The sequence below is a fragment of the Benincasa hispida genome, chromosome 2 (assembly GCF_027475165.1).
Source record: "Benincasa hispida cultivar pf3 chromosome 2, pf3_genome.v1.1, whole genome shotgun sequence".
In the NCBI taxonomy this organism is placed as follows: Eukaryota; Viridiplantae; Streptophyta; class Magnoliopsida; order Cucurbitales; family Cucurbitaceae; genus Benincasa; species Benincasa hispida.
This window is the reverse complement of record NC_143479.1, coordinates 35,560,451-35,573,391: the sequence shown is the minus strand read 5'-3', so window position 1 is coordinate 35,573,391 and position 12,941 is coordinate 35,560,451. Positions and strand designations below refer to the sequence as shown.

The window sequence follows — 12,941 nt, the reverse complement described above, 5'->3', positions numbered from 1 at the left end:
GAATGTCCTTTCGTTTCCCTTTTATTTTTTTTAAATAGAAATGTAAGCCTATGTAAAAAGAGGCCCTCCATGCAACCTAATATTAAATTACACAGCCACCTACACATAAAAAAGCAAAAATCAATATAGAAAAACGTGAATGTCTCTTCCTATTCTCCACTTTTGGGCTGGTTTTTTCATCTTCCAAGTTTGGAATTCTCCTTCTCCTAAAATTCTGAGATTCTTCCAAAAAAAAGGGAAACATTTTCTACAACTTTTCCCATCCAAATTCTTCAGCCGCCACAAATTTGAAGGGTAGAAAAAGCAATAAAAAAAAGGTTAGTTTGTAGACTTTGTTTTTTCCGATTTTTTTCATTTTCGACACCCATGTTGTTGAGGTGCAGCCAGGCGCTCGCCTTAGGCGAGAGGCGAGGCGATGGGAAGCCATACCGGCTTGCAAGTACCTCGGGCAAGCACCTTCAATGGGGCCCTCGCCTTTTGCGCCTTTTTGTCGCCTTGAACATGTTCAAGGTAACACAGGCGCTCGCTTTTTTTTTTTTAAATGATCTTCAAGTTTTCTAGTTTTCTGCTTTCTTCAAACTTTCTTCTTTAATATCAAGAATCAAGATTTAAACAAGAAGCCAAGAAAAACCGAAGGAAGGAGAAATGAAGAAAAAGAATAGCACAAGTAGTAGAAAAAAGTTGAAGAAGTCATCTTTTTGTTTACCCATCGGGCCATCCATCGGTTGCTTTTCAAAAATGAAGCAAAGGAAGAAGAAGAGAGGTCAAAAATCAGAAGGAAAGAAGAAATGTTTTTTATTTTTTATATTTCCTTGAAGAGAAATGAAGGGTTGGCTGCTAGCATTAAAGTAATGTTGGCTGCATGCCAACCAAACTGCCAAATCGCAAAATTTCTACCCCGTTACTCAAAGAACTAATTTTTAACTATTTAAATCATTTCTATTTCTATTTCTTTTTCCAAATATATATTTCTCTCTCATATTGTTTTAGTTAATTTTTATTTTAGTTCTTAATAATTTTGTTAATATTTTAATATTTTAACATTTTAAAAATCTATGTATATTCTTTTATCAATAATTGTAAAAATAATATTTATTTATTAATTTTTTTAAGTGCGCCTTGCTTCAGTCGGGCAATGCTTTTTGGTTGCCTCTTGCCTTGAGGCGATTAAAGAGCTTGTCGCCTTACAGTGCACCTTGCGCTTTGAAAACACTGTTCGACACTAATATTTTTTCATATTCAACTTTCTTTTCTTTTTCAACTTGGTTTTATCCGATTTTTTCATTTTCGGTTTTTTCTGTATTTTTTTTTCCAGACTTGTTTTTTCAGTTTTGGACTTTTCGTATGCTTTTTCTTCTGTTTTCTCTTTTTTTTCTTTTATGTTTTTCATATACAACTTTCTGTATGCTGTTTTTTCTGATTTTTTTTATTTTCGTTTTTTTTCAGTATACTATTTTTTTCCAGACTTTCAGTATGCTGTTTTTTTCAAAATACTAATTTTTTCCAACTTTTTTTTTTCTGATTTTTTTCATTTTTGTTTTTTCAGTATACTATTTTTTTTTCCAGACTTTCAGTATGCTGTTTTTTTCAATATACTATTTTTTTCCAACTTGTTTTTTTCTGATTTTTTCATTTTTGTTTTTTCAGTATACTATTTTTTTTTTTCCAGACTTTCAGAATGCTGTTTTTTTCAATATACTTTTTTTTCCAACATGTTTTTTTTTCCCATTTTTTCATTTTATGTTTTTTATAATAGGATGGGAGAAGGAGAGCAAAAACAGAAACATCCCGGTTAGCAATATGTCATCTTAAAAAACGAAAAAGATATGAACATATGTAAATGTATGTTTTGTGGAAAAATCACAAAGGGTGGCATTTGTCGGGCAACACAACACCTAGTGCGTGGAAACCGAAATGTAAAAGCATGCTTGAAGTGCCCTACAAATGTAAGAGAGGAATTGAAAGAGTATCAAATGAAGTCAAAAGCAACGAGGGAGGAATGCAATGCCCTCCCCAACTATGGTGGTGCTTATGATTTGAATATAATTGATGGAGATGAGATGGAGGATGAGATGGAAGTTGGTGGATGTGGATCAAGTACCGGAACATCTAAAAAACGAGTAATTCAATCACAATCACAACCGCAAGCATATCCACCACGAATTAAAGGAGCAAAGGAGAAATTTATATATCCAAATCCAGCCAAGGTAGTTGATGAGCGGAATAGATTAAAGAAGCTGAAGCAATCAACCATCACCGAAAAATACAACAAAGAAGGGAGAGATGCTACAGTTCAATTTATCATGCATTGGATTTATCAAGCAGGTATTCCCTTGAATACAATTCGGTTGAAAAGTTTTTAGGTAATGATTGAAGCCATAGGACAATTTGGACCTGGGTTGATACCTCCTTCTTATCATGAGGCTAGAGTGACATGCTTAAAAAAGGAAGTAGACCATACAAAAAATTTAATGAGCAACCATGAGGTTGAATGGAAAAAAAATGGTTGTTCTTTGATGTCTAATGGGTGGACTGATAGAAGAGATAGAACCTTGATAAATTTTTTAGTGCATTCTGCTACGGGGACATTGTTTTTTGAATCGATTGATGCATCTTCATGCATCAAAACTGGAGAAAAAGTATTTGAACTCTTGCATAGCATGGTGGAAAAGATAGGAGAAGAGAATATTGTCCAAGTTGTGACTGATAATGCCTCGAACTATGACCTAGCTAGCAAATATTTGGAAGCTAAGCGGCCACATTTATATTGGACACCATGTGTTGCCTGCTGTTTAGATTTGATATTAGAGGACATTGGAATGATCGATCAGATCAAAAGGTGCCTTCAAAGGGTTGTAGCACTAAGTGGTTTTATTTATAATCATTTATACGTACTTAACATGATGAGGGAGTTCACCAATCAACATGAATTGGTGAGACCAGTGGTTACACGTTTTGCAACATCATTTTTGACCCTCGCAAGTATACATAGGAATAAAGCAAACTTGAGAAAGATGTTTATTTCTGAGAAATGGACGACTTCCAAATGGGCAAAAGATCTAAAGGGAAAAAGAGCAGCCAACACCATTTTGATGCCATCCTTTTGGAACTCAATGGTCTACACTTTAAAGGCATCCAGACCATTAGTTCGAGTACTTAGACTTGTTGATGGTGATAAACCTGCAATGGGATATATCTATGAGGCGATGGATAGGGCAAAAGAGGTCATTAAGAGTGGGTTTAATGATAATGAGATGAAGCACAAACCAATTTGGAAAATCATTGATAGAAGATGGGACTGTTAACTTCATCGACCATTACATGCTACAGGCTATTATTTGAATCCATTACTTTTCTATGACCACAAGGACAGAATTACTCAAGATGTTGAAGTCATGAGTAGTCTTCTTAAAGTTGTACAAAGATTAATACCATCTACTAGTGATCAAAATCGATGCACGGTGGAATTAGAGTTATATTCTGAAGCTAAAGACATGTTTGGCATTGACTTAACAATCAACACAAGAAAAGTTAAGACGCCAAGTAAGGACTCACATTCCCTACTGCATTAATAGTGTATGTGTATATAAGTATGTTATTTCTTCTAAATCACGTCAAACGTGTGAACAGCATCATGATGGGCTCTTTATGGTGGTAGTACTCCAGTTTTGCAAAAGTTAGCTATGAGAGTCCTTAATCTGACGTGTAGCGCTTCTGGGTGTGAGCGCAATTGGAGTGTTTTTGAACATGTAAGTGATCATATTGTTTTCTACATTATTAGTTTAAAATTTAAAACAACCTTTTAATTCCATATTGGTTAATAATTTGTAGACTCATACAAAAAAGAGAAACAGGTTGGAACAGAAGCGCTTAAATAATCTCGTTTATATAAAGAATAATCAAGCACTTAAAGAGCGCTTTGATTTAAAGGATCAACTTGATCCAATCTCCTTAGATCACATAGACGAGAGTAATGAATGGTTGGTCGGAACATTAGATGAAGATAATAATGAAGCTGAAGTTGACAATGAGCTAGTTTTTTATGAGGACGACCTCACATGGGGAGATGTAGCTCGTGCTAGTGGCGTTACAGAACCCATCACGTACACTAGATCAAAAGGAAAGTCAGTTGCCTCTACCTCTACCTCCACTTTTAAAGTTCAAAAGCAAACACCAACTATACAAGTGTTTAATGATGAAGATGAAGACGACAATGAAGAGGAATTAGACATTGAGGAAGACAATGGCCAAGGGGGAGCAATGGATGAAACCTTAGATTTAGATGGGAATGATGTTGAATTTGACGTTTGATGATCATGTCTTGAACTTTTACTTTTAGAATTTTGTTCATTTTTATTTATTAGATTACTATTATTAATCTTTGAGGCTTTGACATTTGTATATAAACTTATGTTCTTCTTCTACATATATTATATATTATATATTTATTTATTTATTAATTGCGCCTTGCTTTGCTCGGGCGTCGCCTTTTTGTCGCCTCTCGCCTTGAGGCGATCAAGGGATGTGTCGCCTTGAGGTGTGCCTTGCACTTTGAAAACACTGCCTGTGGGGGACTTAGTTTTTTTTCAAAGTGAGGCCTTACCGACGGAAAACAGTAGCCAAGAAAAGAGGTGAGAAGCTATCCCCAAGGTCTTTCAGTCCTTATACTGTGGTGGAACGGATAGGTTCAGTAGCATAGGATAGGTTCAGTGGCATACTCGTTGGTCTTCCGACTACAGTAGCCTTTCCTGATGTTTTCAATGTATCCCAATTGAAAAAGACAGTGGGGATTGAGGTTGTAGTCCAAGTGGATCCTCCCATGTTGTTTGATGAGTTTAAATGGTCAACAAAACTTGAGCACATTCTGGGAGTGCACTGGAATGCAGCGGAAGGACGCCAGGAATGGTTGGTCCAATGGGCTAACCAACAAGCCAATGAAGCAACGTGGAAACTGGTGGAAGTGGAACTTATCAGGAATCAATTCCCGGATGCTCACCTTGAGAACAAGGTGAATTTCCAGAGCAGAGGTAATGTGAGACCTCCATTATAAAAGTATATGACAAGAAGAAGGGTAAGAAGGGAATTCGACAAGCAGAAAGTAAGGAGGGGACCAGCTAAGGACCATTGTAAGTGTGGGGACCAGTTGAAGGGTTTTTGTAGGGTTTTAGATTTCAGTGTGAAGGGGGAACGTTTTGGGGAGTGTGAGCTCATTTTGGAGGAGAGACGGCTCTCTCAAATAGCCGACTAGCTCTTGTGTGTTTCTTGCTATTTTCCTTGCTTTTGTTACGTTGTTCTTAGGATATTGTAGCTGGTTATTGTTGAACTCTTGTGTAATCTGTTGATATATAATACTAGAACACTGGGAGGCTGATATCCCCTGTTTTGGGTGGTGTTTAAAGTGTCTCTTGTAGTGTTTGTGTTTTTCTGCAGGAAATTTGGACACCTAACCGCTTGTTTCATTCTATTTTGAGCATTCGTCTCTTTCATTATATCAATGAAAAACTTCGTTTCATTTTTTAAAAAAAAGGTTATCAAACCGGGCCTAATTTATCCATTTCCCTTTTCTTTTACCATTTACAGTTTGATGGAATGAGCTTGAACTCTTATCCTATCCTTGCAGCCATTTAGTTTTTAAAATAATGTTAGAAGAAACAAAGCCAACACCCCAGAAAGACAAGCATATGAGAGAGAGAAGGGAAAAATAATGGAGTTACAATGACATTAGGATTGCCAAACTCATCATACCTCAACTAGTTAAGGTATTATCATATTGAGCAAAAGGTCAAAAGTTAGAAAAACAATAAGATTAGGATAGAACACATATCAAAATTATTTTAGCAACACTAAAAGCCAAGAATACTAATCTTGCTAAGACATGATATTATGAGAAAATATTTAGACCAATCAGGCTCTAATTTGAAAGACAAGTGAAATAGAATAATATAAAAAGGTAGGAAAAGGAAAATAAGGATTGAAATACAAACAATCTAGGTGAAAATAAAATAAAATAATCTACAGACTAACTAAGGTCTATAATTTTGTTTTGGGATGTGATGAGGGTGTCATGGGTGTGTCAACCTAGTTGAGATAGCCTGATGTACTTACCGATCCCTAGTTCTAGTTTTAGTTTATGTTATTTTCTTGTATCTTTGTAATTTGAGCATTAGTCTTTATTCATTTTATCAATGATAAGTGTTGTTTCCTCTTAAGAAAAAACAAGCCAAATAGTAAAGAGTGACATCTATATAACTGTTATTGCAAAAATTAAAATTTAGAACCTTTTCATAGTCTGAGAACGATGAAGTTTCATGAGATTCCGAAGAAATAACATCTTTGCATGGGCGAGAGAACTTCCATGCACATTGTTCCCAAATACGTGCAGTCCATCTGCTCAGGAGTTGAAAACCTTCAACAACCATGTCATACATGTTTCCTTTAACATCTTTGCACCACTCAATATCTGGATTCTCTGTTGATTTCAACAGCAGCAGCTGCATGTTCAAGGTCAAGTAAAGTTTCAGTCGAACCCCAGAAGCATTATTTGTACATAGGCCACTTTGCAAACTTTCTCATCATTTGTGACATGCTATAAAGAGAATGTCCTATTATGATCCTCTCTACTCCCTGATAGAGAATGAGAACCCATCACAAGTGATCAATGGATCCTTCTATTTCCTTTTTAGGGTTTACAAGAAACAATAGTACAAATCATCGTTTTCAGTGATTTTCAGGATTTTTATGCCTTCAAAATCTCATATTTTATGGTTTAATGCAACTTTTTGTTTTTAAAGGAAATGCTTGTTGTAGATTTGTATATAGTATAGTTGCATTTGGATTAGTCATTTGTATCTTTTAATTATTTTTTTATGTCCTTTCCTTTAAAAGTTAATTCCTAAGTTAAAATTTCTCGTGTATTATTTGAAGAATTATTGCATTTAGGAAAAGGAGAGGGCTGAAGACAAAGATATTACCTGATTCATTGATGATGCAAATCGAATGGTGAAATCATCATGCTCTGCCCGAATTGCTCCGATGTGGTTGATGATAAGGTAATGTCTTTGATATGTAGACTATTGTCAAGGCTTTTACTCAAATGTATACTGAGATCTCAACCACATGGTTAAACCTCAGAACGGGGGGGAATGGAAATAGGAATTGCTTGAGAAATGGGGATGCAAACAAAAAAACAAAATACCAATAAGAAAACAACACATGATGTAGTGTGATCCTAAAATGAAAGGTGTAAAATTATTTTAAGCATTTGATCACATTGTAAGAAAGGAGCATGCATATCTTGTATGTATAGATTTTATGTACTGCGGGAATTTGATAAAGTTTTAATGCATTTTTCTTTAAACCAAAGCTTCAGACTTTTTATGCCCAGTCGAGAGAGTAAACACCAAAAAGTAACCGAACAGGATATTCTTGTGCTTCACGTGGTGGAAGCTCATGTGGTGCTGGAAGAGTAAGAAAACGAGCTTGAGCAGAAAATTTTTGGAAGTATATCGACAACTCTTTCAAGATTGCTGCAGGAGAAAGATGAAGATCTGGAAATGCTGGAATCACCGGATCATTCTGGAAAGATATGAAAAATATATGATAGCCAAAATATAATGTCTTATAAGTAATAAAAGGTCAATTATTTGATTATTCATTCTTTAGGCTGCAATACCTTAAAGATGTTAATGAGTCTGTTAATCTTCACCCTCTTATAAAGTGATTCGCTGTCCTTCTCTGATGATGTTGCTAATACAACAAGAACAGGCAAAATACGTAAAAGCACATGCCTCTCTGGATATAGAAGTGCAAAATCCAACTCCAGTGACTCCACGGCAAAGACAATGAGGATCTGAAGAATGTCTTCTACACTATATCATGTCAAGGAAGTCTAGAAGGATGAAACGGATTTTTTTTAGGGGTACCAATATAACTTTTGTAGAACTTCAAGACAAATCAAGAAATAAAAATTGAGTCCCTGGACGAATTCAATCCTCTTCATTTGGCAGACATCTAAGAGTGAGGATACTTATTTACACGAAACATCTCAACATGCAGATTTAATAAAATGGCCCATCGTGTGCTTAAGAAGATCTGTTGCAAAATGCATAGCAAAAAATAGAGGGAGAGAGAAAACAAAGAAAGTTAGAAGTTAAAAGGATGACTAATATTATAGTGCTAAGCTAACAAAGCATTATCTCATAATTCATTAGAAATCAAGAAAATTCAAGAAATGATATTTTAAATCATATGATTTGAAATCCAAGAAATGGTTTCAAATTTTTTGGTTAAATATCACTTTTGGCCCACGAACTTTCATAAAAGTAACAATTTAGTCCTTGAACTTTGATGTATAAACAATCTTGTACTTTCAAATTTCTAATAATTTAGTCTTTGAACTTTGATTTTTGGAAAATAAAGTAAAAAAAAATCACTTATTAAGTTTTTGATCTTGATTTATTTAATTAGGATTTAAAATATGATAAGGTAAATCATTCTATTCTATAATCTATGAGATAACAAAAGGCAAAATTCATTTGAAATCCATTAGGATTTGATATCACTTGAAGACCTACGCAACCTAAGAGGCCGTTTGGTAGATGGGTTGGAATGGGTTGGGCTTGAAAGCCCATGTTTGGTTTAAAGGCCGGTTTGTAATCCATCCCATTATCCCTGGTTTTGCATTTCCACCAATTCAAATCCCATGTTTCACTTCTCCGGTTCCCAATGCATGCGTTCACTTCCCCGGTTTCGCATTCCACCGTTTCACTTCCCCCAATTTTTACCCACCAACATTGATCTCATTTTGCTTTTCCCACCGTTTCACAGACTCATCTCTCTCTCTCCCCGTTTGGTCTTCTCCTCTTTGAAACCATTAATGCTTTGATTTTCCCCTTCAATGCTCCTCTAATCTTCGTCTTCCTCCCTGATCTCACGTTCTTTCTGTCTCTAAAACTCTAATCTATGGAACCTCTAACGCAAAGGGAACGTTGAAGCTCTCTCTTGCCGCTCCAACGGCCAAAAGTGACTTCTCTTGCTGTCGTCAAGAGCTTGGTAGGATGGGGTCTTCTGACATTGGAAGTTTGGTAGGGGAAGGCTCCTTCCCACAAAAAGGTTAGTGGCTTACCTTTAAGGCCGATGATGATCATTTTAATTAGAGCTGATTTTGGTTTGTTTCATATGCTTCAAATGTGTTTGTATTTCGTCCTTTTTTTAAAAAATGTCTTGGATCTGTTGTTTCTTCGTTTGCATGCTTCAGATCTTTTCTTACTTTGGTTTTGTTTTTCCAGATATGTTCTGTTCTTATTTCGCCTTCCTTCAACTGTGTTGGATTTGTTCCTAATTTGGTTTTGGGTTGCATGTTTCGGATCTGATCTGCTTTCATGATTTTTTTATACTTTGAATCTGTTCTTCTCAGTTTTGGTTTACATTCTTTGGATTTGTTCTTATTTCGCCTTCCTCGAATGTGTTGGATCTGTTCCTAATTTGGTTTTTTGTTGCATGTTTCAGATCGGATCTGCTTTCGTGATTTTTTGATATTTTCGAATTTGTTTTCCTTGGTTCTGGTTTGCATTTTTCGAATTTGTTCTTACTAGTCCTCGTTTTTTAGGCCAATGATGAGAAATCTTTTTTCCAAATATATAATTAGTTGATATTTTTGCCTACACAGATTTGTCACTAGTCACAACTAGGTTTTCTTTCAGGGAAAGAAGAATTGTTTTTTAATTGTTTTTAATTATATATGTTTCATTTTTTTTCTTTGCCTAAATACTTATTAAAGACTTATAAATCTGCCTTTCCATTATTATACTCTTTTTGTGTTAAATATGTGTACGTTTGCAACTAAAACATGTTTGATGATGTATTTATCGATTCATCTAATTTTTTACCTGAGGCCTCTTTAGTTTTACAAATTTTTGTGTTTTGTATTTTATGTATTATGTTTTGGTGTGATTATAACTCACTTCTATTTTTTGGATTTATTTTATTAGAATTGATGGTGTATACTAATGTTTGTGTTGTGATTATGGATGGGACGGATCAGTGATGTTAACTATGTTCATAGTTCTTTCATTCTTTTGTATGTTTTATAATTCTGAGCAAATCAAAAATTCCAAACCTGAGACCTCTATTCTGAGTTTTCATTTTATCATTGTTTTGACTATTTCCAACCTATGTTTCTGACTTGACTATGAATAATTGGATCATTAGTTTGATTCTAACCAAACTGTTCACTTATTTGTCTTTTCATCCATAAATGTATTAATTTATTATTATTATTATGTTTCATGGTTGAGCTGGTGGTTGGGGTAGATTAATGGATATGCCACTTCCATTTATTTTAAAACACTATTCTAAACTGGACTGTTTGAAAGGTGGTTGGGTTTTAATTGTTCCATTAACTCAAGGTCTATATATAATCATCCCTTCACAATCCTTCACACCATCTCTTCCTCTTCGAAACTGAAACTATCCAAGGGGTCCACACTCCAAGGGTAAGTAATCAAAGATGTTCTTTTATTCTCACTCTCTGCTTCATAGATTCTGCTCCTTTCTTTTATTTTTGTACTGGCTTCTTTATTCTTCTTTTTCATGTGATGGGCCTACCGTGGACTCACTTCTACAACTTCACTTCTTTTGTTGGTTTATCAAGTTAAAGTGTGCCAGTGCACTTAACCTTGCTAAGGTATGCAATATCTTTTTTTATCATTCTTTTATGTTTTTACAATTATCTTGCATTATAAATTTATCATTTCATTCTTTCATTTTATGACATGTAGGTTTTATCGTTCATGGAAAAAAGATTACTCTTCTTTCAAGGTCATTTTAAAAAGATGCACTGATTTTTAAGTCAAGAACCAAATCAAAATTTCTTAATGGAAAGTACTTGTTTTCTATTGTTTTAAAAAAAAAAAAAAAAAAAAAAAAAAAAAAAATCACGGTTATCATTTAAGCAGAGAACATTATACCCAAAATTTACTTGAGCAAAACAAAATCATCACGGTTTTCTCTATGCAAAAAGCAAAGTAACCACAGTTTAGTTAAGCAAAAAATTAGACTTTTTCTATTTAAAAAATATATTTTGTCATTTCGAAAAAAAAAAATATATATATATATATATATATATATATATGTAGTCCCTAATATGATTCCCAAGTGAAAAAAAACAAATTTCATTACCAAAATGAAAATAATTTTTTTATGAACTGACACGTTTTTTATAAGGAAAAAGATCTTAAACAATCTTATATAATTTTATAAACACCAATGTTATAAAAAACACAACCTTAGAAAAAAGTTTTATAAAAAATTTTGTTTGAACCTTCGAAGACAGTTTTATAACCAATTTTGTAAACACAATATTATAAAAAACATAACCTTAGAAAAATTTTATAACAAATTTCGTAAACACAATATTATCAAAAAGTTCTAAACAGTTTTATAACAAATTTTACAAACATAATGTTATATGTCATAATTTTTTTATCTATAGAGTACCTTAAAATTTACGAAATTATGATTTATATGTGAATTTTTTATAAGTTATGATTTATATGTAATAATTTTTTATCTAGAAAGTACTTTAGAATGTAGGAAACTATGATTTGTATGTGATAATTTTTTTTATCTAGAAAGTACTTTAAAAATGTAGGAAATTATGATTTGTGTGTGACTAACTTTTTTTATTTAGAAAGTGCGATAGAATTTAGGAAACTGTGATTTATATGTGAGAGTTTTTTTTATCTAGAAAATACTTTAGAATTTAGGAATTTATGATTTGTATGTGATAATTTTTTTATTTAGAAAGTAATTTAGAATTTAGGAAATTATGATTTATATGTGAATTTTTTTATTTAGAAAGTACTTTAGAATTTAGGAAATTATGATTTATATGTGATAATTTTTTTAATTTAGAAAGTACTTTAAAATTTAGGAAATTATGGTTTATAGTATGATGTAGAAGATAGATTTTAAAAAATAGTAAAAGTAATAATTAAAAAAAATAATCAAACCCAGCCCAATTCTGACCTTGCAATCCAAACACAGCAATCAATAACACAGCAAATCCAACCCTACACTCCAAACACCGTAATCTGATTCCTAGTAATCCTGATTACATCCTAACAAATCCCATCGTAATTTGAATTCCCAGTAATCCTGTATTCCAACTCCGCAAACAGGCCCTAATAGACTGTAGACAATACGGCTCACAAAATTGAAAATATCCTGACCCTACAGCCCTCGTTCACATATACAACATAACATTTTAGGGGTAGTTTCAAGAACCTGTACGTCATCAAATCCAACTCTGCACTCCAAACACTGTAATCTAATTCCTAGTAATCCTGGTTACATCCTAGCAAACCCCATCGTAATCTAATTCCCAGTAATCCTGCATTCCAACCCCACAAACGAGCCCACAAAATTGAAAATATCCTGACCCTACAGCCCTCGTTCACATATACAACATAACAGTTTAGGGGTAGTTTCAAGAACCTGTAAGTCATCTAATTCTTCTCTCATTGAATCAGAATCTTGCCATTGAATACTGACTTGTGTGAAGGTCCTGGAGAAAGAAAAGAAAATGAATAAGAAAAAATTACTTTTTATTACGAGCCAGAACTTCTATCAATATTGACCTTTCTATTATTTACATTCACGATCATAGACAGATAATAAAAATAATTCCATGAAAAATATTAAAGCCCAAAATTAGGCAAATTTGTAATACTAGAAAGATATTTGGCAAACATAACACTCCGCAAATTGATTGGGGATATAGTCGGATTAGAGCAAATTGGGGTAAATTCATGTTACTCTTGGTATAATCCTTGAATAATCACTTTTAGTGTCTTTTTTTTAAGATACGAACTCCAAAGGTAAAAAGAAAACATAAAAAGACAATAAAATAACGGTTAAAAAACCAGTTGATCCAAAAGCTT

At 33.5% G+C, this 12,941-nt stretch overlaps 1 protein-coding gene and 1 pseudogene across 1 annotated transcript in view; one reads left to right on the top strand and one right to left on the bottom strand.

The window, feature by feature from the left end:
* The window catches only part of PIR121 (transcription activator), a 93,973-nt gene that overhangs the window by 53,629 nt on the left and 27,403 nt on the right, over positions 1-12,941 (bottom strand). Inside the window, exons 8-13 of the mRNA XM_039022792.2 lie at positions 12,496-12,565; positions 8,027-8,091; positions 7,673-7,868; positions 7,424-7,575; positions 6,972-7,065; positions 6,279-6,491 (exon numbers count right to left, since the gene is read on the bottom strand). Of these exons, the coding sequence (XP_038878720.1) occupies positions 6,279-6,491; positions 6,972-7,065; positions 7,424-7,575; positions 7,673-7,868; positions 8,027-8,091; positions 12,496-12,565 (790 nt within the window). The remainder of the gene's footprint in view (positions 1-6,278; positions 6,492-6,971; positions 7,066-7,423; positions 7,576-7,672; positions 7,869-8,026; positions 8,092-12,495; positions 12,566-12,941) is intronic.
* Positions 2,367-5,050, top strand: LOC150037862 (uncharacterized; annotated as a pseudogene).